Source organism: Diaphorina citri, unplaced genomic scaffold, assembly GCF_000475195.1.
Source record: "Diaphorina citri unplaced genomic scaffold, Diaci psyllid genome assembly version 1.1 scaffold3, whole genome shotgun sequence".
Lineage (NCBI taxonomy): Eukaryota > Metazoa > Arthropoda > Insecta > Hemiptera > Psyllidae > Diaphorina > Diaphorina citri.
The window spans coordinates 580,053-606,988 of NW_007377442.1; the positions used below are offsets into that span (position 1 = coordinate 580,053).

The 26,936-nt window shown below is 33.5% G+C and overlaps 2 protein-coding genes and 1 long non-coding RNA gene across 3 annotated transcripts; all 3 read right to left on the reverse strand.

Annotated features, from left to right (window-relative positions):
- Positions 1–25,562, reverse strand: LOC103517064 (regulator of G-protein signaling 7). The gene is made up of 11 exons (XM_026826170.1): positions 25,304–25,562; positions 24,083–24,160; positions 22,456–22,562; positions 22,191–22,242; positions 21,461–21,684; positions 20,932–21,073; positions 16,512–16,569; positions 16,139–16,252; positions 15,454–15,579; positions 836–1,022; positions 1–599 (listed from the first exon to the last, which is right to left on the reverse strand). Exons 1-11 carry the CDS (start codon positions 25,560–25,562, stop codon positions 438–440), a joined length of 1,509 nt encoding a protein of 502 aa, XP_026681971.1. The 3' UTR covers positions 1–437.
- On the reverse strand, positions 3,712–11,433 carry LOC113469764. The gene is made up of 2 exons (XR_003393092.1): positions 10,160–11,433; positions 3,712–3,896 (listed from the first exon to the last, which is right to left on the reverse strand). It is a non-coding gene; the product is annotated as an uncharacterized LOC113469764 (long non-coding RNA).
- Positions 11,942–15,193, reverse strand: LOC108253352 (regulator of G-protein signaling 7-like). The gene is made up of 4 exons (XM_017447192.2): positions 14,957–15,193; positions 12,818–12,885; positions 12,369–12,465; positions 11,942–12,037 (listed from the first exon to the last, which is right to left on the reverse strand). The coding sequence occupies exons 1-4, from the start codon at positions 15,009–15,011 to the stop codon at positions 11,943–11,945; spliced, it is 315 nt and encodes a 104-aa protein (XP_017302681.2). The 5' UTR covers positions 15,012–15,193; the 3' UTR covers position 11,942.
- Positions 25,563–26,936: the final 1,374 nt, after the last annotated feature.

Genomic DNA, 26,936 nt, shown 5'->3' on the forward strand with positions numbered 1-26,936 from the left:
AGGGTCTTGAAAAACAAAGAATACTAGGTTTTCTTATAGAACACAGGAAGAAACCCGACAAGAGGGACTAGTGCTTTCAATTTGTGCATCCTTTAACAAGAGTACAGGACTTCTTCATACGACGCGATGGTTTAGAGTAGAACTAAAATAAAAATAGGCCATATTGTTGGCATCTTTTCTATCCGTCCCGTCCGTCCATACAAAACACGCTTGGAGATCTTAAACACATGTGATGTAATTCTTCTAGCTGCAACCGACTAATTTTGATATATCTATACCTACTTCTATAGTAAATTAATATTAAGGTTACCCCACAAGTGTTTTATGGCATTATTATGTTTTCCGAGATGGATATTACCACAGACAATTTTTTTAGTGAATGCTTTGCCGCGACTTAGGTATTTTATAACATATAGAACCGAAGAACAGACATAGGTTCAGGCAGTACAAGTATCCTTGCGAGCAGTAGAAAAGGATACTATCGAACGAATACCTTTCATTGAAGATTTCTTCTTGCTTCCGTTGAGAAAGTCTCGGTAGATGTCTGAGCGGAGGTAACGAGAATAGGAGTCAGATTTCATCAAGTGATAGACATGCGCCTGGGGAAAATTAAGTTAAGTTAGTAAGTAATAAAGGCTTTCATTTGGTGATAAGGTTTCATAGTTCAGGAAAAAAAGAAGAGCCAAAAATCTCCAAAACTTAAGATATATCTACTTACGGCGAAAATTAAGTTAAGTTAGTAAGTAATATAGGCTTTCATTTGGTGATAAGGTTTCATAGTTCAGGAAAAAAAGAAGAGCCAAAAATCTCCAAAACTTAAGATATATCTACTTACGGCTGCCGTGTCGAAAGACCATCTGGTGGGATTTTCAATGTTCTTCCTAGTTAGCTCATGAGATCTCGAGTCCACATTAATGGGACAGGATGCATCTACTGCCAAAAACTCGGACCAGATTTCTTCAGCCTTTGCTGGAACATCCGCCAGGGGAAGACATTTGAGTTCTTGAACTGCTTCCCAGAATCTGGTGGAGTGAAATAGGGGAGAGCATTAAGGGGGTCCTACACTGATTTAATAATTTCTACAAAGGTGCAAATTAAATGATTGACAGAAGGTTACTTGAATATAGCCTGGCTTTTCCTGATAACCAAAATATAGACTGAAATTGATAATAAATAATGTATGAAATACTTTTTAATTACTCCTGTCCCACTTACTTCAAATTTTCACCACTGAACTCTTTATCCAGGAATTTTGTAAAATGATCTCTACCCAGAGGATCCTTCAGCAATTCCTGGTATAAGGTATTTTGATTTCAAATTTTTGAGAGCCAAAGGGTTCAATTAGCAATAGAGGTAAGGATTAAAAACCTAGGTAGGTACTAATCCTGAAAATCTATTCTATACTTGGGGATAAAAGGTGATTTGCCTTTAGATGTACATGTTAGACTCTTAGACAGGTTAGTTAGACTTAGACGGGTAAGAAAACACAAGTATCCAATAATAATATCTACCTATATAAAACAAGAATAAAGTTAATACACAGGATGTCTAATATAAACCTAACAAATAAATGTTAGACTCTTCCAAAGTATTACGTTAATAACTAAATTAATGATTTTTCACAGAGTTAAATGAAAATTACCTATTTCAAACACAAAACTTCTACTCTTAATCCATCATAATGTTCACACTTACCTACCTTCACAATCTACAAACTGGGATTTCTTTAGTTTTAGTTTGAAAAATCTTGACAGTCCCTCAGAAATGTTCAACAGGACTTGGACTCATCGTCTCATCTTTACAAATAACAATAAAAAAAATAGTTGCTCCTAATCATCTCTAAAGCAAAATGACATGCGCTATACGGTGGTGATGGCCCAAACTTTTTCAGCTTTACGGGGAAACTCAGCAGAACTTTACAGAAGTTTACCTACCGTACAGAGTGGGTAGAGCTGAAGCTGGAAGCTGGCTGAAGAGAAAACATTTTTCAGTCGAAATCAACACAAATGTTTATGTTATCAGCTGATAACACGGAGTGAAGGCCGTGGTTATGAACAGGGCCATCGTAGGACATCGTCGGACTTTTTGCGTGTAAAGTTGGCGGGAAATTCGAATTTTTGATTTTTTTTCCGCAACTTGTACAATCTGAATTCATTTTTTACTTTTTATCTTTAGTTTGCACGTTTATATTATACTTTTCATTTATATTAGCTATTAAAAACAAGCAAATTACAAAGCAAACGAAAATAAATATAAAATGAATTTTAAAAATTGCCGCCGGGACAGCTATCTCACGTCGTCCGAGCTCATCTCAGCCCTGTTCATAAACACACCCTGAAGCTGGAAGCTGGCTGAAGAGAAAACATTTTTCAGTCGAAATCAACACAAATGTTTATGTTATCAGCTGATAACACGGACTACGGAGTGAATAATAGCTTCACTTTTCCTCCCTATCCTCTGTATTCTAACCTCCTTCCTTATGACCAATTGGTAATGCGTATAGTATCCAGGAAATTTATAAGGCGCTTTTAATTGCACTGCATATTGCGTTTTAATCTTTTTTAACGGGGGTGAATAATAGCTTCACTTTTCCTCCCTATCCTCTGTATTCTAACCTCCTTCCTTATCACCAATTGGTAATGCGTATAGTATCCAGGAAATTTATAAGGCGCTTTTAATTGCACTGCATATTGCGTTTTAATCTTTTTTAACGGGGTTTGTTACCAAAGCATCTCCACCAATATCAGTGGAGATGTCATATTTACCATTGCACTATGAGCTAGGCTATGCATTCTCTCCTTCTTACTTTTTAATTTTTTTTTTTTTTATTTCGCTTTAAGATTCTTGGTTCTTTTTCTGGTAAAAGCTTAGTTTATTTTGATTAATATTTTTCATTAACTTTTGTCGACATTAGACACATAACTAGATATGTATTATGATATTATTTAAATTTTTAGGGTGCATTCAGCCCTACTTCAAATGAGCACGAACAAATTCCTGCAACATTACACAAGTGTTGGAAAAAAAATCTTTGTCCCATTTCGCTTTAAGATTCTTGGTTCTTTTTCTGGTAAAAGCTTAGTTTATTTTGATTAATATTTTTTATTAACTTTTGTCGACATTAAACACATAACTAGATATGTATTATGATATTATTTAATTTTTTAGGGTGCATTCAGCCCTACTTCAAATGAGCACGAACAAATTCCTGCAACATTACACAAGTGTTGGAAAAAAAATCTTTGTCCCTAACTAAAGTTCGGGAAAGACTTCCCAAAGCAATTGTTCCCATAGTTTCTGCAATATTTTTTGCTGAAGGTAAAAGGAAATTTTACTAGTATACCTACCTAAGTAGGTAAATTTGAATTATTTAATTCTGGGTCTAGAGTCTCATTTTAAAAATAATAATATAAATTAGCATTGATACATGGATTCAGAACTGAAATGGCAAAGGAGCAGTAGAGATTACGTAAACATGTAACTAATTATAAAACTATGTTTAGGGCAACGCCACGCCTATCGACTACAAAAACTGAAGGAGGTGTTACAATAAGAAAAAACAATCACACACAGACGTAACAGCATATCAATAAGTTAAAATAACACGAAATAACTCTGTGTAATTCATAACAATATGTAAATTTAGTTGTTATAGTGAACAGTTACATTTTAAATAAAAATAATTGAATTAAATTAATAAAAATAAATAAATACCCATGAACGTAAAAGTTACAGAAATGTGGCGATATGACAGATATTTTTACTTTTACCGTGATAAAAGCAAAGGAGCCTAAGATATGGAAAACTACCTGTGCAATCTGTCATTTTCTACACGCAACAGAAATAATATTATGTAGGAGGAAAATTTTCAGAAATACAGGGTGACCCAGCGTTACCTGACGGTTTTTAAAATGATGCTACACGTTCAATTTTCAAGATAAAAGAGTGATATTTATTTTAAATGAAAGTTAACAAAATAAGTGGCGTAATGTTCAGATCAATTTACTTGTTTACAGACTCTATCAAAGACAGGTGGTTCCATTTAAAGCTAAATAATAATGGGAGGTTTGGGCATTTTGTTTGTAATGGTGATTAGGTGTGGAAGACAACGCTAGCCGAAAAATCGCCCTCATTTTGAAAACACTCAATCTGGTGCAAAATTCGACATACTGCCTCTAGCATTTCCTGGACTATAGCGAAGGTTTGGGCATTTTGTTTGTAATGGTGATTAGGTGTGGAAGACAATGCTAGCCGAAAAATCGCCCTCATTTTGAAAACACTCAATCTGGTGCAAAATTCGACATACTGCCTCTAGCATTTCCTGGACTATAGCGCGAATTTCTCGATGAAAAGCACCCGTTAACTCATCCAAAATCCTTGTTTTATAAATATAGACCTTGTTTTTAACGTGTTTCCATAAAAAAAAGGTCGCACGAGCTAATATCGCTTGAGAAGGGTGGAACATCAAAATGGGTGCGAAACTTCCTCTGAGCATTTGTCAAAAATTCACTAATTTTAAGAAATGCCACCACAGCGAAAGTTTGATATTGCGGGGTTTACGACTACATTGTAACAAAACCTTATTCAGTTCTGATCACAGTGGTTTTTATTTCAACAAGCTACGACAAGTTATAACAAAGTAATGGGCAAATCAAATTCGTCAGGTAACGCTGGGTCACCCTGTAAATAAAATAGGAAATACATGGGGGATCAAAAATATCACAATGGCTAGAACTATCGGATAACAAAATGCTTATAGGTATTACCTCTTACAAGACTTGGTATATAATAACAAAATCAAAATTCTAATCCTTGACTGTATGTTATACACTAGTTAATTAAGTGCCTAGGCTTGCAAGCGATAAATGAAAAAGACTAGAAACAAATCATGGAAGAAGTTCATGCCACCTAAAATGAATATAATGCTTCCGGGACCTGCGGAAGGGTTGAAAACAAATGGTTTTATTTTTGGTAACATTGTGGTTAACACTACATGCCATAAAGTTACAAAAATAATTAATATAAATAATTTCGGATATAATTATGTTACACATTATTCATATTCCAAATAATTTTAACGTTATAAACAGATAGAGGTAACAGAAAATAAATACTATGCATCTACAGAGGATTAGCAAATGAAATGCAGTTTTACAACGGAGTCTTCAATTAATAACCATAACTCTGAAAAGTAAAACCAATTTATGAAATGTGAATGTTAGCGAAATGGTGACTGCTGACAATACTGACTACATAATGAAGAAGACCAGTGAAGAAATTTCAAATGTCAGGTTTGACTTTTTCTGCAAAAAACATTTGAAAATACACAGTATAAATTTTATTAATACAGAACGAATAACATTGAGGGAACAATAACATTGAGGGTTTAGCTTGAAGAAATGAAAGTGTGAGTAGAGGCAAAATCCAATTTGACCTTTCAATTTAGCATTGAAATTAAAATACATCCATCAATATAATGATAAAATGTCTTCTCTTGCCAGGGGATCATTATTAATTTATTAATTAACTTTATACAGAAATACATAGAACCACTCATCCATACACAAGAGAAGAATCGTAACTTCGTAACACTACGTGAAATCGTGCTGGCACTGATAATAATATATTATCGACGCGACTTATGGTTTCTAACCACCAGAAACCTCTACTGACACTAATAGAGCAACTAATGCACAAAGTAGAACAAATACATAGATCATTTTGTAACATTACAAAGGAAAAAGCTTGAAAACAAACAAATAGCTTGAAACTAAACAAATAAAAACAAAATAGAAAACAAACAAATCGTTAGTCAATAATTTTATTTATATAGATGAAAAGAGGGGATTGGCTGATAAGATTCACATATTTCAAGGCTGTTCATTTGTTTAAAAGACAAGCAAGCTTTTACAAATTAATAGCAACAGATTTCCACGTTATGTTCTTGTAGTTAGACGCATTTCGTCTAGTACGTTACATGGTTAAAACTAATTTGTACCTACTTGCTGATAACAGACATTTATCTAAATACATAAGGCTCAAGATTCGTTACCTTCTTCACCTCGTGCCTTGGAGTCGTACCCTTTTTGAGCTTTCATAATAAAGAAAAAATTACCTGATCTTTCTACAAGTTTATTTCCTCTCAAAAATTAAATATCTGTTCCTCTATTTCCAGCCAAACCCACAATACATAACAGACATTTATCTAAATAAATAAGGCCAAAGATTGGTTACCTTTTTCACCTCGTGCCTTGGAGTCGTACCCTTTTGGAGCTTTCATAAAAAAGAAAAAATTACCTGATCTTTCTACAAGTTTATTTCCTCTCAAAAATTAAATATCTGTTCCTCTATTTCCAGCCAAACCCACAATACCAATTCGGTTTCGACATTCATGATGATGAGAACACCAACTACCACAACAGAAAGGAACAAAGAGAAGGAGACAAGATCACTGGAAGTTACAGCGTCGTTGATTCCGATGGATTCATTAGAACTGTTACCTACACCGCCGATCCAAAAGAGGTGAGTTGGAAACAAAGTGAAGTAGGTGTATAGGTCATTTTGTAACCTTACAAAGGAAAAAGCTTGAAAACAAACAAATAGTCAAAACAAATAGCTTGAAACAAAACGAATAAAAAAAAAAAAATAATATAAAAAAAAAACAAAATAGAAAACAAACAAATCGTTAGTCAATAATTTTATTTATATAGATGAAAAGAGGGGATTGGCTGATAAGATTCACACAAAATTCTAAGAAAATCAATGTAGCTAGGTAGTTAATTACTAAAATAGCAAAAGCTACTTAATGTCTAATAGCCAAAATAGAAGGCAAAAGCTTTCTAAAGTTACAGGTTTATACATAGCTCAGATGCTCTAACAAAACGAACAACCTTCAGCCTCTGGTCGTAGAAAATTCCGAAACTCCCTCTCATAAAACATAAAATATCGGTACAAAGATAGAACAAGACAAGAAGAGATAATGAGACGCCAATAAAAGTCTAACAAAGTAAGGTCAAAGATTGAGAAAAAGAACTCCTACAAGAAATCCAACCAAATGCCAATTTGCCAACAAGTTGAACTGTGATGAAATCGTTAACATCACGCGAGATGAAATGAAGTGCTAGGCTATCAGGCTATTACAAGCGCAATAGTTTCTGATAAGGTCAGGTTTAAGCCTTTTTATGGCCCTTTCAGAACTTGGAAATTCAAAAGAGAACGTTTAGCATTGAATGATTTAAGTTCACAAATAAAAGATTTCACAGATAAGACTTCAGTTGGGCGATTAAAAATATCTTTAATACATTGTTTCAAGAACTGAGAGAGCTTAGAGGTATTTAGTGGATGTGCCAAAAGTACTCCAGTTTTGTTAGGATGGGAGGGACAGATGGGGAACGCAATCATTGGACATCAAATAATTATATTATTAGAATGTAAATGACTGTATTAACTAATGAATCAGTTACGAACTTGTAGGTACGTAAAGGACATTATGACAGTAAAGTTTGAACTTAGAACTCAAGGTGTAAGTTACATTAATCACCTCATCAAGTGAAGACGTAACACCTTGTGTCAGTTAAACAGTGGAGGAGAAATGAGAAATATTACTAAACAGAAAAGTGAAATTACAGGTAGGTAGATAGTTAAGAGTACTTGAATCTGGGACATCTAAGATGTAGGCATATGAAATAGATGTTCCAGCTACAGGTAGTCATTGATATTTCCTGTATTTTAACAATGCTTAAAGATTAGATATCCTAGTTAAAGGCTCACATAGGCACGAAAAACGACCACATTTTGACCAGCCAGCGCAACTTCTATAGGAGACTGGTAGACCTTTGGTTTAATTTTAATCCACAATTTGGCCGAAAGTCCTTCCCCTTTCTGACCAAACACAGTACATGAAAGCCTTTATAATCATACGACTCTGGTCTGATCGGGTCAATGCTGATAGGTGATAGCTTTGTACAAGACCTTAACATGTAAGGAGCTGAAAGTTAATACATTGAAGAAATAAATTAGTATGGGAGATCTTGTGAACCTAGATTAGCATTGATACATGGATGGATTCAGAACTGAAATGGCAAAGGAGCAGTAGAGATTACGTAAACATGTAACTAATTATAAAACTATGTTTAGGGCAACGCCACGCGAAATTTTCACTAATTTAAGCAAAATTACTAATTTTAACTTTTTTTCCTGGGTTTAAAATGATGGAAAGTAAAAACGATTATTCCTAAACTTTTCAGGGTTTCAAGGCTGAAGTCTCAAGAGAGCCAACAGACATCCGTGTCAAAATCCCAACCCCTCCTCCAGCTACTCCTCAACAGTACAAAATCGTTGGAGCCCCAGCCCAACCTCAATACAGAAAGGCTGCCCCTCCTCAATACGTAGAGGTAAGTTCATTTATCCTGGTGAACCAATCTGGGGGAAAATAAAGAACTTAATAACTTTACTAGACACTATTATACATAGTAAGTTTTCAATTCATACCCAAAGCAATCCTAACCATAATATATCTATGTTTTTGCAGCGCCCAGAACACGAAGAGCCTGCTCCCCGTCCTCAGTACATTGCTGTACCTCAACCAGCTGCCCCAGCCTACCCCGCCCCTAGCCAATACAGACTGGTGTCCCAACCTAAGGCTGCCAAACCTGAGCTGCATTCCGCCTACTCTCAACAATCACCTCTCTTCCAGGCAGCACAATACGAGCAATAAAACTTCACAAGACTTTAGAAATTCACCCTCCAAACACTTCCCATAACAGGGAGGAAATGAAGGACGAGAAGAAAAGGTTTGCGAAGTTTGAGTAAACCTCAACTTCCAAGCTTGACGTCCGCGAAGAAAGGTCTCTTCGAAGAAATCAAATGCTTGCCTGAATTCCTATAGAGAATATAGTTTGTGATATAAGTTTTATATGTTTAAGGCTTTAGTTTGTAAGGTGAATGTGTACGTAAATTGTTTGCTGACGATGCAGAGGAAGTGTGAGTCCAATAAAAACTGTAAATTCATTTTGTGAAGCAATGGGCAGTTGTAGGAGACAGTTTGGAAACAACAGTAAATAATTTGATTTGATAACTGTGCAAATTATACAGAAGACTTTACAATGTTACGAGTAAAGATAGAACAAACGTCTTCTTTTTAAATTTTATGGTGGGAATTGCTCCATGTTTTTCAAGTAGGAAGAAAATTCACACAAAAATCTACTTTTGAAGGTTTTTCAATACCAAAATTCCATGACAATCATTTTATTGAAACCAGATTTTGTTACCATTTTAATTTTTTCATGATCTCAACCAACTCATATCGTCATCTTTTTAGGGGTCCAATCTTTATATCGTACAATTTTCAATTTTTGCAATAGATTGAGTATGTATTGATGTTTTATTACATTGAGAATTTTTATTTTTATAACTATACCTACCTAGAAAACAGTAGGGTTACAATATTGTAAAATAAAATATAAACTAGTATATTTTCATAAATAATAATAAATGTGTTTCATTTCCTTTTCTTTCTTTAGGAGGCTGGTTCGAAAATTGTTGGGGTAGGAAAATAAAAATCCAAAATACCTATGTGTTTTCAGTAAATATATTTAATTTAAAATTATTATTAATAATATAATAACTAATTACAATGTTACGAGTAAAGATAGAACAAACGTCTTCTTTTTAAATTTTATGGTGGGAATTGCTCCATGTTTTTCAAGTAGGAAGAAAATTCACACAAAAATCTACTTTTGAAGGTTTTTCAATACCAAAATTCCATGACAATCATTTTATTGAAACCAGATTTTGTTACCATTTTAATTTTTTCATGATCTCAACCAACTCATATCGTCATCTTTTTAGGGGTCCAATCTTTATATCGTACAATTTTCAATTTTTGCAATAGATTGAGTATGTATTGATGTTTTATTACATTGAGAATTTTTATTTTTATAACTATACCTACCTAGAAAACAGTAGGGTTACAATATTGTAAAATAAAATATAAACTAGTATATTTTCATAAATAATAATAAATGTGTTTCATTTCCTTTTCTTTCTTTAGGAGGCTGGTTCGAAAATTGTTGGGGTAGGAAAATAAAAATCCAAAATACCTATGTGTTTTCAGTAAATATATTTAATTTAAAATTATTATTAATAATATAATAGTTACCTGACGGTTTTTAAAATGATGCTACACGTTCAATTTTCAAGATAAAAGAGTGATATTTATTTTAAATGAAAGTTAACAAAATAAGGTTTGGGCATTTTGTTTGTAATGGTGATTAGGTGTGGAAGACAATGCTAGCCGAAAAATCGCCCTCATTTTGAAAACACTCAATCTGGTGCAAAATTCGACATACTGCCTCTAGCATTTCCTGGACTATAGCGCGAATTTCTCGATGAAAAGCACCCGTTAACTCATCCAAAATCCTTGTTTTATAAATATAGACCTTGTTTTTAACGTGTTTCCATAAAAAAAAGGTCGCACGAGCTAATATCGCTTGAGAAGGGTGGAACATCAAAATGGGTGCGAAACTTCCTCTGAGCATTTGTCAAAAATTCACTAATTTTAAGAAATGCCACCACAGCGAAAGTTTGATATTGCGGGGTCTACGACTACATTGTAACAAAACCTTATTTAGTTCTGAACATAGTGGTTTTTATTTCAACAAGCTACGACAAGTTATAACAAAGTAATGGGCAAATCGAATTCGTCAGGTAACGCTGGGTCACCCTGTAAATAAAATAGGAAATACATGGGGGATGAAAAATATCACAATGGCTAGAACTATCGGATAACAAAATGCTTATAGGTATTACCTCTTACAAGACTTGGTATATAATAACAAAATCAAAATTCTAATCCTTGACTGTATGCTATACACTAGTTAATTAAGTGCCTAGGCTTGCAAGCGATAAATGAAAAAGACTAGAAAGAAATCATGGAAGAAGTTCATGCCACCTAAAATGAATATAATGCTTCCGGGACCTGCGGAAGGGTTGAAAACAAATAGTTTTATTTTTGGTAACATTTTGGTTAACACTACATGCCATAAAGTTACAAAAATAATTAATATAAATAATTTCGGATATAATTATGTTACTCATTATTCATATTCCAAATAATTTTAACGTTATAAACAGATGGAGGTAACAGAAAATAAATACTATGCATCTACAGAGGATTAGAAAATGAAATGCAGTTTTACAATGGAGTCTTCAATTAATAACCATAACTCTGAAAAGTAAAACCAATTTATGAAATGTGAATGTTAGCGAAATGGTGACTGCTCACAATACTGACTACATAATGAAGAAGATCAGTGAAGAAATTTCAAATGTCAGGTTTGACTTTTTCTGCAAAAACATTTGAAAATACACAGTATAAATTTTATTAATACAGAACGAATAACATTGAGGGAACAATAACATTGAGGGTTTAGCTTGAAGGTAGTATAAGGATAAGGTACCTATGTAAGTATGTAGAGATGTAGGTATTCACTGTAAATTTGATCCAATGTAAGTTTGATTTTATTTTTATTTTAGTTCATATTTTAATGTTATTCAATTTCTACCATGGTTATTATGATGTTTATATAGAATATGTAACCCCAAATTTTCTGCCTTTGAAGTTGGAAGAAAAGGAAACATAAATTACTGCAATTTTGGCATGAAAAGAGTATGTTTAGTTTAGAAGAGACAACAAGAAATGGGTACCTAGGTATAACAAACTAAGAAAAAAAAATCAAAAGTAAAAAGCAAAAACTGAAATGACAGAACATTGAGCACTCACAATCAAAATCAAACACAACATAAGAGCAAGTCAGCAAAGGATGCAGGAAGCAAAATGGATTAGGATTAGAAAAAAAAAAAAATCAAAAGTAAAAAGCAAAAACTGAAATAACAGAACATTGAGCACTCACAATCAAAATCAAACACAACATAAGAGCAAGTCAGCAAAGGATGCAGGAAGCAAAATGGATTAGGATTATGTTACCCTGGCTCTCAAGATCTAAATTCTTCATCATCCATAGGATAAGGTCTTGCCCTGAAACAAACAAATATGAGATTTCCTATGGTAAAAAGAGTGGGTATTTTGGTAAAATTAACATATTCAATGGTTACAGTAGCCTGTATTTTTTTTTCTCCCTTAAAAAAATATTTTTACAGGTTCCTCTCAATGACTGGCAGCAGGTGTGGTGGTGCCATTACATCCAAACTGGTCCAAAGAGAAATTTCCTATGATGACCCAAAAAAAGTCACATAATAAAATACGGCTTTACTTACAGGCTTGCATCACAACTTTTTACTTTCTTTTTAAAATGTAAAGAGCAAAGTATGTTATGTAATCTGATTATTAATTATATTAAGAAACTCACCTGTAAATACAGAAGGGATTTTGGACATAAAGCTCTTGACAGTTCTGACAGGGACTCCTGTGGTTTCATTTTGCATCTTGTCTATAATTGCCTCCATCTTGAAAGAAAAGATTTGATTACACATTATTAAGAGGAGGAAAAAGTGGGAAATTTGAATTGAAAAGGGATTAGGTTAACAGGGACCAAATGGAGCTGACTGGAAGAGAGTGACTAAGAACACAGATCTTGTATAAATGGCGGGAAATGATAAAGAATTATTTGTTAGCTGTCAAAATTATCTGGCCAAAAGATAATATATATCAGTTTTCCAGCTCACCTTTTTGTAAACTAAAGCATTGGGAGGTTCAGGTTCCTTAGGCAGTTGAGTGGGTGAATACACACTACGAATTATTTGTTAACTGTCAAAGTTATCTGGCCAAAAGATAATAGATATCAGTTTTCCAGCTCACCTTTTTGTAAACTAAAGCATTGGGAGGTTCAGGTTCCTTAGGCAGTTGAGTGGGTGAATACACACTACATTATACAATTTTCTTTAAAAAAAAAAATACAAACATTCAAAAATATTTTTCGATTTTCATTTTAAACCTTTTAAATTTGTTTACGCGACCTTTTCTTTTTAACAAAGAAAATAATAATATTGAAATTTACACTAAATTCTCGTTCGAATTTAATGAATAATGACTGTTTAATAAATTATTTCCTAAATTCGAGTGACAGTGAATAACATTTTGAATCAGTTTTGGCGGTTATTTTATTTGAATGATCAACAACAAATTACTGAATAAATTTTTTTATTGGATACCTAACAACCTATTGAGATTTTCAACAGTCTTTTCTTTCTTTTTTTCTGTTTATTTTATATTAAGTGAACATTACCTAATTCATCTTCTTGTACTTAAATACCTACATTAATTAACAAAATAACTAGTAGTAAGTATTTAAATTATTTTCAGTGAAAGATATAAATATAGTGCTTTTCCTGATGACAAATCTCTGAATGGTTATCATAATTATACCATTTTACTCAGCTGGTAGATAGAGCAAAGGAAGTATTAATATAGTGCTTTTCCTGATGACAAATCTCTGAATGGTTATCATAATTATACCATTTTACTCAGCTGGTAGATAGAGCAAAGGAAGTATGTATGTTTTAATTGTTATTATTTTTATAAGTTCAAAGACTTTTTACAAGGTGCTAACAAATTATTTTGGCGTAGGTACCTAGGTACCTTTAGAAGCTCACTTTGAAGGCATACCTACTTACACCTATAAATACTTTTGTACTACACCCAATTGATAGGTACCTTAGTACCAACCAGTTTGGGAAAGTTCTTGGAAAGCCTAATTCATCATAAGAAAGGGTCTCTCTGTTAGGGTGATAGAGATCAATTTAAATAAATCAGACAATAATCTTATTGTTTGAGAACAATATGCTTATAGATTATTTTAATGAAGTCTGAGATCGTTATCTTTCATTGTCCATAAAATAGGTAAATGAGTAGATAGGTACATATATTATTCCATTTACCTCAGACGGACAATCATTGATATACTGAGGAACTTAGGTAGGTATCTATATGAACTTATAGAATTGAACAATAATCTTATTGTTTGAGAACAATATGCTTATAGATTATTTTAATGAAGTCTGAGATCGTTATCTTTCATTGACCATAAAATAGGTAAATGAGTAGATAGTACATATATTATTCCATTTACCTCAGACGGACAATCATTGATATACTGAGGAACTTAGGTAGGTATCTATATGAACTTATAGAATTGTCCTTCTGACAACTTATCTTGGCACATGAGAAGCTAGTTACCATTTCTTTCATAGGGGAAAAAAGAATCACGTTAAAACTACCAGTTGTATAGTACTGATTAAGCTGTTAAGGTCTCATCTCATACCAAATAAAAATTACTCGAGACTTTCGATATTTTTATTTAAATTAGACATTAGACTAATAGACGGTATTCAAAAATGTTTGTTAAATACCTGTCTCCCAACTAACCCTGTGATAGAAAATGTAGTACTGATTAAGCTGTTAAGGTCTCATCTCATACCAAATAAAAATTACTCGAGACTTTCGATATATTTATTTAAATTAGACATTAGACTAATAGACGGTATTCAAAAATGTTTGTTAAATACCTGTCTCCCAACTAACCCTGTGATAGAAAATTAGATACCTTCTTTTTTATGTAATAGCCTACTCTATTAAACACATAAGTTGGTAAATTTTTACTATATTACCGAGTGAGATTATACAAAAAGAATGCACATACATAGACTAGTAAGATAAGATTATCGGATTTTCATATCATTGGAGTTTTTTTTCGATAAAAATTTGATCAATTTATCAAGCAATTCACCTAATCTTTTCTCTTATAAGGTGCCTGTAGGTAGGTACCTACTGGTGGACAGATAGATTTAAACTTACCTCTAAAAGTTTATTCGAATCAATAGATGAATAACATAAAGACATCTATAGAATACCCCACCTACCGTTTAATCTAGATTAGACATACATTCACCGACAAACAAATTCCTTTAGAATCAAAAGCATCCGAAATGTACACACTACAATTCAGACCATCTGATTTATGCCCACTGGCTTTGTCCGAGTTCATTGTTACCATTTTTTGCAATGTCAGTCCAAAGCATTACATCTGAAACCAATAACAACATGGGCAGGGCCTCACTGGAAGTTATTATGATAATAATGGCTCCTTTGGTAAATTATTATTATCATTATTGTTGAAACTTTTACCCACATAAATGATTACCTACTATTGTATCTGAACACAACTTGTAACTTTTATTATTCCATACTTTCATGGAATGAGGCAGAGGTACCTAGGTATACTCTTGAACTGCTTCCCAGAATCTGGTGGAGTGAAATAGGGGAGAGCATTAAGGGGGTCCCACACTGATTTAATAATTTCTACAAAGGTGCAAATTAAATGATTGATAGAAGGTTACTTGAATATAGCCTGGCTTTTCCTGATAACCAAAATATAGACTGAAATTGATAATAAATAATGTATGAAATACTTTTTAATTACTCCTGTCCCCACTTACTTCAAATTTTCACCACTGAACTCTTTATCCAGGAATTTTGTAAAATGATCTCTACCCAGAGGATCCTTCAGCAATTCCTGTAAACTGAATGCCCACCTCTTGATTCGACGGGCTGAAATTTCTTTGCTGAAAAATATGAAAGGATAAAGAGCCTTGGTTAGTATAAACATATTGTACTAAGGGGTATTGGCAGGATAGCATATACCTCTGGGATTCCTACATTTCCAACGCATGCATTTTTCGTAGGTAATTCACTTCAAATAAATGAACTCTACCTGCAGTACAAGATTATGATTTGTTTAGCAGAGCAAGTTGACGTCTCTTAACATCTGTGTGTCAAAATAAATCCACTCTATGTCAAAATCTCAAGAGTTTTGAGGGAGTGTTTTACACAGTAAAGGGAGTCCGATATTATTCTCTGACTATTTTTGAGGTAGATTTGGAAGGATTAAAAGAATAAATACAAAATCCGACATTCCAAGATTATGATTTGTTTAGCAGAGCAAGTTGACGTCTCTTAACATCTGTGTGTCTATATTAATCCACTATATGTCAAAATCTCAAGAGTTTTGAGGGAGTGTTTTAACACAGTAAAGGGAGTCCGATATTATTCTCTGACTATTTTTGAGGTAGATTTGGAAGGATTAAAAGAATAAATACAAAATCCGACATTAGTGTAACTCACGCTTGTTTTTCTTCATCCCAGAACTCCGGATTATCTGTAAGCCAGGGATTGGCAAGTTCAGTGGGAGTGAAGAACGGATCATATTCGCAGTATTGTTCGTAATAATTGATGTATCTGAAATATCCAATAATAAATTTAGCACGGTCAATCAATACAACAGTAGTCAAGGTTAGGAGGTTAGCCATTTATACTTACTACTTACAGGTAGATAAGAAAATAAGAAAGTGCCAAAACTTTTTTTTCTACAAATTATTGTCATGATCATTGTTAGAATACCTAGGACTCCTAAAAATTCATTAACACTAAAATCGAGAACACAAAACGGTAAAAATGCAACAAAAAAAAAAAAAACTATATCACTAGCAGCACTTACGTTTCAGCAACTTTGGAGAGTTTTATATTTCTTCTGTCTAGCCTTAGCTTGAGGGAAGGTAAGAAAATAAGAAAGTGCCAAAACTTTTTTTCTACAAATTATTGTCATGATCATTGTTAGAATACCTAGGACTCCTAAAAATTCATTAACACTAAAATCGAGAACACAAAACGGTAAAAATGCAACAACAAAAAAAACTATATCACTAGCAGCACTTACGTTTCAGCAACTTTGGAGAGTTTTATATTTCTTCTGTCTAGCCTTAGCTTGAGGGAAGGTTCACCTAATCTTTTCTCTTATAAGGTGCCTGTAGGTAGGTACCTACTGGTGGACAGATAGATTTAAACCTACCTCTAAAAGTTTATTCGAATCAATAGATGAATAACATAAAGACATCTATATAGAATACCCCACCTACCGTTTAATCTAGATTAGACATACATTCACCGACAAACAAATTCCTTTAGAATCAAAAGCATCCGAAATGAAGATCACACCGACAAAAAGGTCAACGCTTGTGTCCATAAAACCTATACCTACCTATGCCCATAAAATACGGGAAATAAAAATACACACAGAGTGCTGGATCTCAATTTATCTGCATTAACCATTTTATTAGAAGAAAAGAACAAAAATGAGCCTCTTTCGTTCTGGTAATCATACTCGATATTATGGAACCTTGAGGTTTTTTTCAAAGGAGATTTTCTGAAAGACACGCCATAGTCCATATTTGAACCTACAGATAATTGGAAGAATTGAACGTTTAAGAAAGACTTGAACGTTTTATAAAGCATTTAAGGAGGAGAAGAACAAGTCCATAAGAGGAAAAACGTGACGGAAGTTGAAATAAAATTAGATTGATGTGGCTCCAGTCACGTAGTTACGCAGACATTTTTGTCACCAAGATAATTGTGGCAATCCAGACATTAAGATGGGTGTGGCCAGAGGATATGATTACCCAGCATTAAAATTGCCCAGCTCTAAAAAACCCATGCCATGGTCAAATCTATAGTCAACAGTTTCAGTAGCTAGTTCATGAATAGAAACTATGTATATTTTGCTCTCTCTCTCTCCCCCTCCTCAAATAGACATCGTCCAGATTAGATGATAAATTAAATCGAGAATCCTACTTTTGAGAAGCAATCAAAGTCTTACAGTAAATCAGCTAGTTCATGAATAGAAACTATGTATATTTTGCTCTCTCTCTCTCTCCCTCCTCAAATAGACATCGTCCAGATTAGATGATAAATTAAATCGAGAATCCTACTTTTGAGAAGCAATCAAAGTCTTACAGTAAATAACCTTTAGAGATTTAAACCCAATAGTTGCCACAGAGCTTACCTCGTGAAGTTACTTTCAATGTCAGAGATTACCAAATGTCTCCTATCTGACAAAGTGTTACTACATAAAGTTGATTTTCCTTCTTTCTTTTATTGCAAAATCACAGACGATTGAGGTGTGTCTCTATGAGAAAATCAAGAAGTAGAGAGGTTGAGTAAGTGAGTAAATAAGTAAAGTAAATCGTTAAGTCAAAGCTTCTCCTTTCCGGAACGCAATAATATTTTAGGTAGGTAAGTACCTACTCAATATAAGCAACCATTTATGCATTCATTCACTTTCCTTGGTTCCGAAGAGGTTAAATTACTTGGCCGTATGATACATAAAAATCAATAAAGTAGATTTAATTGCCATGTGTTGTTATCATTATTGACATTAACTTTCTGAGAAGAAAAAACATAAATGGTTTTATTCCTAATATAAAATTAAAATATATTTTTTCTTTCTTAATGGTCCGATAATCACCTCCGTCCGAGATCTCAAGAATTGCATCCGTCAGAGGAGAAAATGGTCAAATTGCACAATAAGTCTGCTTTGATTTATTATATTCTGTGTTAAACGACTTGAGATTATTCTTAAATTGACAGACTCATGAATCGTGACACATGAAAGGGAAGAGCAGGCAATTCCCAGACCATTACCTTCAGCGAAAATCAAAGTGGGATTTCTGATTTGGAAAGTTATTAGAAATTTACTATAGGATGGGTCATGGCTAATAAAAGTCCCTCAACCCTCTCCTTATTACCTAATACGGATAGGAATAATTTGAAACTTTAAGAATCAACAACTGGAACCTTAAAATTTTACTTGTAGGTACCTACTGTACATTATACTACTTATATAGGTACCCTCCAATAGAATCTGCTTTCTCTAAGAAACTCAGAACTGAATAAATAGTGTGAGAAAAAAAAACTCCAAGTGCACCTACCTACTTGAGTAATTGAATACTAGGTACCTATTTACTTCGATCCACAATTGACGGTATTTTTCCATGAAGACTGTTAATTTGACCCCAAATGGAACTTGTCATAGTACTGTGTTCACTGTTTATAGTTTCATTTTAATTCCTCAGGACATTGAGTTACACTGTCGTTTGTTTCAAATTGTTGAGACATTTTGGGTTGATTTTATTTATTGATGATTCTCTGCGGGCACACACAGATGCGGTATCGACTACAAAAACTGAAAGAGGTGTTACAATAAGAAAAAACAAACACACACAGACGTAACAGCATATCAATAAGTTAAAATAACACGAAATAACTCTGTGTAATTCATAACAATATGTAAATTTAGTTGTTACAATAAAAGTCCCTCAACCCTCTCCTTATTACCTAATACGGATAGGAATAATTTGAAACCTTAAGAATCTACAACTGGAACCTTAAAATTTTACTTGTAGGTACCTACTGTACATCATACTACTTATAGGTACCCTCCAATAGAATCTGCTTTCTCTAAGAAACTCAGAACTGAATAAATAGTGTGAGAAAAAAAAAACCCAAGTGCACCTACCTACTTGAGTAATTGAGTACTACCTATTTACTTCGATCCACAATTGACGGTATTTTTCCATGAAGACTGTTAATTTGGCCCCAAATGGAACTTGTCATGGTACTGTGTTCACTGTTTATAGTTTCATTTTAATTCCTCAGGACATTGAGTTACACTGTCGTTTGTTTCAAATTGTTGAGACATTTTGGGTTGATTTTATTTATTGATGATTCTCTGCGGGCACACACAGATGCGGTATCGACTACAAAAACTGAAAGAGGTGTTACAATAAGAAAAAACAAACACACACAGACGTAACAGCATATCAATAAGTTAAAATAACACGAAATAACTCTGTGTAATTCATAACAATATGTAAATTTAGTTGTTAACCCTTCTGTTGGCTTCGAAGTATTATTGTAACGTGAAATTTTACCTTGAAAATGGATAACTTGACATGATACAAATCAAAACGTAGACACAGTTGATCCAGTATCCTGGCGCTTATCAAAACCAGTAGGTTATTAAAACATCAGCTTATCAAAAACTCTTTGGATACTAGTGAAATTGATTCAAATGAAAAGATTCCTCAGAATGTTGGCTTCGAAGTATTATTGTAACGTGAAATTTTACCTTGAAAATTGATAACTTGACATGATACAAATCAAAACGTAGACACAGTTGATCCAGTATCCTGGCGCTTGTCAAAACCAGTAGGTTATTAAAACATCAGCTTATCAAAAACTCTTTGGATACTAGTGAAATTGATTCAAATGAAAAGATTCCTCAGAAATAATCAGCTCGTCATCAGGTTTCTATATATTTTTCGCTCCAGTGTTCGGCACAGGGTTAATTCATAAATAAGATCATTGTTTGCGGCAACACATTACTCTGACATGTTGTAACTTGTTAAATTCAAGTGAATACTCATTGTACTGCCATGTTAACAAGCTGAGAAAATTGTTCCAAGATTTGCTATGTCGAACTTTCTTGCCCGTAAGGAATTGAAAAATAAAAGTAAAAAATGGGACAGAAATACAGATACTGATACCAGAGGACCCAAAGACGTTGACAACACAATCTATGCCAGTCTGCCATCAGGTATTGTGTTGAATTCAGGCAAGGGAGCTTGGAATTTTATATTTTAAGGATAACACCTACACTACGAGTATGCCTTGTTATGAGTACCTGCCTTGGTATTAGGTACTTTTCCTAGGCATTGCTGATGGGTTTTCTTACTGCCTACTGATGTATTTTATAATTCATTTACCACTCAAGCCTACCTTCTGGTACATGAAAAGAATCACCTAAGTCTTTGCTAAAAGAAGCCTCAACACGAGCTTCGAAACTTTGTTTTGTTGGGGGCAAGTTTAGTATTTCCTTGGAAATCATTAGTTTTATCAGTAATCTTAGTATACTTAAATATCATGGGTATGAAACAGGGGACAGTCATGTAAATTGCTTACCATTCATCTCTAAATTAAATAATAATTTGTTGTACTTCCTTCTTTCAGATTTAAATTGAATCTTTATTAACTCTTGGTTTTTACCTATAACCCATTAATTTCATCATACATTTTGAGGGAAGTGATCTCTTTCTTGATAGCTTCTAAATGTGAGACACAAGTCGAGGACAGATCGCTTTTCATAGTTTTAATAGTGGAAGATGTTTTATTTTTCTTCGTGTCAACTTTCTTCATATCCACCTCAGTAGTGTTGATACACCCCGGCTGAAACATAGACAGATAGAGGGACATGTAGGTAATTTATTTAAGCCAAATAATTGACACTCCATAATTTTATACTGCTCTTAGGGAGGATTCCACCAATATTTTTTCAGTCCTTAGACGGTCTGTTAAGCCAAGAGCCTATTAAGTTCCATTTGAATTGTATAGGTTTAACAGGGCTTTAGGGGATAAAAAGAAAGTTGATGAAATACACCATGAGTCTTACTGCACTCACCATGGGTCTGTGGACATCCCAGAAAGCCCGTTCCTGACTATCCAATACTTTTCTTTCTAGTTTGTCCCTCTTCTTGTCCACTTTACTTTGAGCTTCTGCTTGCATGAAAAAAAAAAAAAGTTGATGAAATACACCATGAGTCTTACTGCACTCACCATGGGTCTGTGGACATCCCAAAAAGCCCGTTCCTGACTATCCAATACTTTTCTTTCTAGTTTGTCCCTCTTCTTGTCCACTTTACTTTGAGCTTCTGCTTGCATGAAAATGAACTCCCACTTCCTCGAGAACATTTTCTGAAGAAGAGCCAAATTTTCGGCCTCATAGTCAGCAAGTTCCAGGCGAGTTTTATTCTGCATGGTTCGCTTGCATAGGTAAACAGCTGAAATTGGAGGGAAAGGTTAATATTAATATAATCATCAAATCATCTATTCAATCTGTTGCTTTGTTGGTATGATCAATTTAAGGTTTGAAGACTTTTCTGTAAGAACCTAACACAAACGGCACGGTTATTCAATCTGTTGCTTTGTTGGTATGATCAATTTAAGGTTTGAAGACTTTTCTGTAAGAACCTAACACAAACGGCACGGTCGCCATAGAAGCTTGGCCTGGATATGGCAGAGGTTTACTGGCCTGTGCAAGCCAGGCCTCTCTCATAATCCAGACACACACGCTCCCATAAACAACAACGGTCAGTTTAGTAATTTCCTTTCAGTTATCTATAAATCCTTTGAGAGATCTCCTTTAGCTATTAAATAATTATTGAAATCTGAAGACTCATCTGGTAGACCAAAAGAACACATTCCAGTAAACTCGTCTTTCTTTTGACCAGAAAGAGTTCTTCTACTTGACTTTTTCCTTCAAGATACAAAGCTGACAAAAACGTACCATAATCAGTGTTTTCAGGTTCCCAGCAATTGGAAGGCCAAAAGTATGGAGTCTGAAATTAGCAAGAATAATTTGTTATTAAAAAAAAAGTAAAAAATAATAAATAAATAAGGGTTAATTGACTAGAATTGGATGAGGTATCCTGAGAGAGCTATATCAAACGATTCTATTAATAAAGTACTTGCTCTAATTTGATAGAAGTAAAAGCATCTAAAGTAGATGCCTGTATAAAATATCCTACATTTCAAATTTCAACATAATTTACCTGGAATCTGTAGAAGGTATTATCATTCTTTACTGTGAGCACATGTTCTTCTATTGGAAATAAATATCCATGAGATGCCATCAGATGAGCGATATGTAATGCCTCAGCTGTGAACCAATCAGACCACACAATATTTATCTGTCAGTAGGTAAGTATACAAATAGAATGTAGAGAGAAACAATCAATAATTTATTGATGAGCTGCCCAGCGTCTGGGTTGCCATATGACACAACATACTACTATTTATACTGCATAGGACTGAAAAGTCCCTTTACTTCAGCAGTAGGCTACTACTACATATAACTGTGGTCAAATTCTCAAATTATATTGAAGATAAAATTCCATACCTCGGCTGGGATTGAACCCACGCCCTCCTGTCTACCAGGCAAGTAAAGTAAATAGTATTGTGTAATTTTTAATTTAGATTTAGATTAGCCAATAAGATTGCTTAATCCAATTAGTTTGACATTAAATTTAAGTTCTCAAAGTGGAACTACTATTTATGGTGGATGTGTCATTTTTACCGTTTTTATAACCCGAGTTCTGAATACCATCAATAAAAGCTGAATCATAGTGAACTGATGGGAAATGAAAAACTACACTACTAAATGAAAAACTACTAAAGCTAGCACCTCGTTTCTAGATTGTATGATACCCATTTTAATTTAATTACCTATACCTAATCATTTTATTCACTATTCCTGGAAAATTGAATCTTCAGTTAGGTAAGTAGGACGTGTTTTAAACAATAAAAAAACTTCCAATGTAATTAAAGTTATTCGCCAGTTATATTATATTGGATCCTACTTTGGCATGGAGATTTTAAGAGTGAAATTTGGTGTACGTGCATCTTCCTCATTTATTCTGATATGTCCTGCCCCTGTATGTCTGTAAACCAAGCTAGCACCTCTAATAATTATACTCTTGTCATATTATTATAAACGAAGTTCACAGCGCGAAAAAGAAAAATCGTTTGGTAGGTATAATATAAATATAAGTATATCTATATTTATTATAATCACAAACTTCATTATTACAATTAAGTATATCTACTTTTATACATGGAACTATATTTCAAACAATATCATTGGTTGATATGAACATTTTATTTCATTGGCTAGCTCTATCCTGAGAGAAGGGCGTTTCTAACATTCCTACCTAGCATCTGACAAAAAACAACCTCAGTGTAGATACTTCTATCTTTTTTATGTCCTCAAAGTTTTATGCTTCTGTGTGATTTGAAAAAAAAAATTATACAATTTTCTTTAAAAAAAAAAATACAAACATTCAAAAATATTTTTCGATTTTCATTTTAAACCTTTTAAATTTGTTTACGCGACCTTTTCTTTTTAACAAGTTTAACATATTCAATGGTTACAGTAGCCTGTATTTTTCTCCCTTAAAAAATATTTTTACAGGTTCCTCTCAATGACTGGCAGCAGGTGTGGTGGTGCCATTACATCCAAACTAGTCCAAAGAGAAATTTCCTATGATGACCTAAAAAAAGTCACATAATAAAATACGGCTTTACTTACAGGCTTGCATCAAAACTTTTTACTTTCTTTTTAAAATGTGAAGAGCAAAGTATGTTATGGAATCTGATTATTAATTCTATTAAGAAACTCACCTGTAAATACAGAAGGGATTTTGGACATAAAGCTCTTGACAGTTCTGACAGGGACTCCTGTGGTTTCATTTTGGTGTACTTCCAATCGAAAAAATACCTCAATTCTGCTTTAACGCCTAGATGCCCTAGATGGAAATCTCCAAATATTTACTAAAGCTCTCGTGAATCATAGAATTTCTGATGAAAAAGCCAGTCCAGTCTTGTACCACAATAAAATGTTGTACTTTTGTTTTTCCTTTCCTTTGTACTTTTCTCTTAACCCAGTCAAGCCAAGTGAGTTTCCTCATAGTAACAGAAAATTCAATAGAAAAGGAAAACTTTTTTGAAGAGCTCGTCATGATAAAAATAAAATGTGATGTTGTTGTTGTTATTGTTGTTGTAGTGGCTTTAGCTTTCGCCGAATGGCGATAGCAGAATAAAGAAAAGATGTCTTTTTGTATCTGCTATACAACGGGGTGCAAAAGGAAAACTTTTTTGAAGAGCTCGTCATGATAAAAATAAAATGTGATGTTGTTGTTGTTGTTATTGATGTTGTAGTGGCTTTAGCTTTCGCCGAATGGCGATAGCAGAATAAAGAAAAGATGTCTTTTTGTATCTGCTATACAACGGGGTGATGATCTCTAGCTCTAGCCATGTTAAATTGGCTGGCTCGTCCTGAACCGCAGTCAACCATCGTAAGGACTTGTGCTTGGTCTTTAAAAGCAGAGAGAACCCTTTGAGGAACTGCCAGCTTGCTAGGCTGGTTAGGGTTAGCTGTTCTCCTCCCTGTTTATAGTCCCACAGCCAGACGCTAGTCTTCTCTCTGTGTAACGTCCCCTAGCCAGACAGTGTGATGGAGGAACAAGGTAAAAATAGCACATCCATTCTTAACTACACACAATAGTGGATATGCCATTTTTACCACTTGGAATTAAATCTTGGGTATAGATTTAGGTTCATTATCTTGAGTATAAATTTAGGTTGATTATTCTTATTATTATTAGTGTCATGTAACTTTTCATAAAATTACACACCAAAGTATCTCGACATTATATTATTTAACATTGATGTTACAATATCGAATATGTTTTACAGTGGACAAACAAACACACACAGTAGGGTTAACTAAACGAAATACTCACATAGTAATGCATTTTAATATAAAAAATATTAATGAAAATGTTAATAATATGTAAACAAGCATATGCTTGTCTTTTAGAAGAGAGGTAGTTCGAGCTTTACTGATGAAGTATGGATCAGCTCCACTAGCTCCAGGACGTCGAAGTATTGTGAGTGTTCCTGATCCTCTCAGAGTAGACCATGGTACATGAAAAGAATCACCTAAGTCTTTGCTAAAAGAAGCCACAACACGAGCTTCGGAACTTTGTTTTGTTGGGGGCAAGTAACCCAAGATTAGTTTAGTATTTCCTTGGAAATCATTAGTTTTATCAGTAATCTTAGTATACTTGTATATCATGGGTATGAAACAGGGGACAGTCATGTAAATTGCTTACCATTTATCTCTAAATTAAATAATCATTTGTTGTACTTCCTTCTTTCAGATTTAAATTGAATCTTTATTAACTCTTGGTTTTTACCTATAACCCATTAATTTCATCATACATTTGCCATGTGCCGTAGAGTCATGCTAATGGCGATATCTGGTTACTTCTTACTAAGTCGCGTGCTGTACTTTGAGTAATCAGATCTTTATCGTTCTCTACGTCCTAATCATTTTATTCACTATTCCTGGAAAATTGAATCTTCAGTTAGGTAAGTAGGACGTGTTTTAAACAATAAAAAAACTTCCAATGTAATTAAAGTTATTCGCCAGTTATATTATATTGGATCCTACTTTGGCATGGATTATGGTGGATGTGTCATTTTTACCGTTTTTATAACCCAAGTTCTGCATACCATCAATAAAAGCTGAATCATAGTGAACTGATGGGAAATGAAAAACTACACTACTAAATGAAAAACTACTAAAGCTAGCACCTCGTTTCTAGATTGTATGATACCCATTTTAATTTAATTACCTATAATCATTTTATTCACTATTCCTGGAAAATTGAATCTTCAGTTAGGTAAGTACTCGTACCTAGGACGTGTTTTAAACAATAAAAAAACTTCCAATGTAATTAAAGTTATTCGCCAGTTATATTATATTGGATCCTACTTTGGCATGGAGATTTTAAGAGTGAAATTTGGTGTACGTGCATCTTCCTCATTTATTCTGATATGTCCTGCCCCTGTATGTCTGTAAACCAAGCTAGCACCTCTAATAATTATACTCTTGTCATATTATTATAAACGAAGTTCACAGCGCGAAAAAGAAAAATCGTTTGGTAGGTATAATATAAATATAAGTATATCTATATCCCTCATTTATTCTGATAATTATGTCCTGCCCCTGTATGTCTGTAAACCAAGCTAGCACCTCTAATAATTATTCTCTTGTCATATTATTATAAACGAAGTTCACAGCGCGAAAAAGAAAAATCGTTTGGTAGGTATAATATAAATATAAGTATATCTATATTTATTATAATCACAAACTTCATTATTACAATTAAGTATATCTACTTTTATACATGGAACTATATTTCAAACAATATCATTGGTTGATATGAACATTTTATTTCATTGGCTAGCTCTATCCTGAGAGAAGGGCGTTTCTAACATTCCTACCTAGCATCTGACAAAAAACAACCTCAGTGTAGATACTTCTATCTTTTTTATGTCCTCAAAGTTTTATGCTTCTGTGTGATTTGAAAAAAAAATATACAATTTTCTTTTTAAAAAAATACAAACATTCAAAAATATTTTTCGATTTTCATTTTAAACCTTTTAAATTTGTTTACGCGACCTTTTC

Excerpts from the sequence above, each read along its gene's own strand:
- LOC108253352 (XM_017447192.2), bottom strand. The coding sequence starts at position 15,011 with ATGGTAACAATGAACTCGGACAAAGCCAGTGGGCATAAATCAGATGGT. Across the intron at positions 12,886-14,956 it reads TAAATCAGATGGTCTGAATT|GTAGTGTGTATTCACCCACT; the intron begins GTAGTGTGTACA and ends AAATTGTATAAT. Across the intron at positions 12,038-12,368 it reads AATCCCTTCTGTATTTACAG|GGCAAGACCTTATCCTATGG; the intron begins GTGAGTTTCTTA and ends TGTTTGTTTCAG.
- LOC103517064 (XM_026826170.1), bottom strand. The coding sequence starts at position 25,562 with ATGACTGTCCCCTGTTTCATACCCATGATATACAAGTATACTAAGATT. Across the intron at positions 21,074-21,460 it reads GGGATGTCCACAGACCCATG|CCGGGGTGTATCAACACTAC; the intron begins GTGAGTGCAGTA and ends TCTATGTTTCAG. Across the intron at positions 16,253-16,511 it reads CTCTCCAAAGTTGCTGAAAC|ATACATCAATTATTACGAAC; the intron begins GTAAGTGCTGCT and ends TGGATATTTCAG.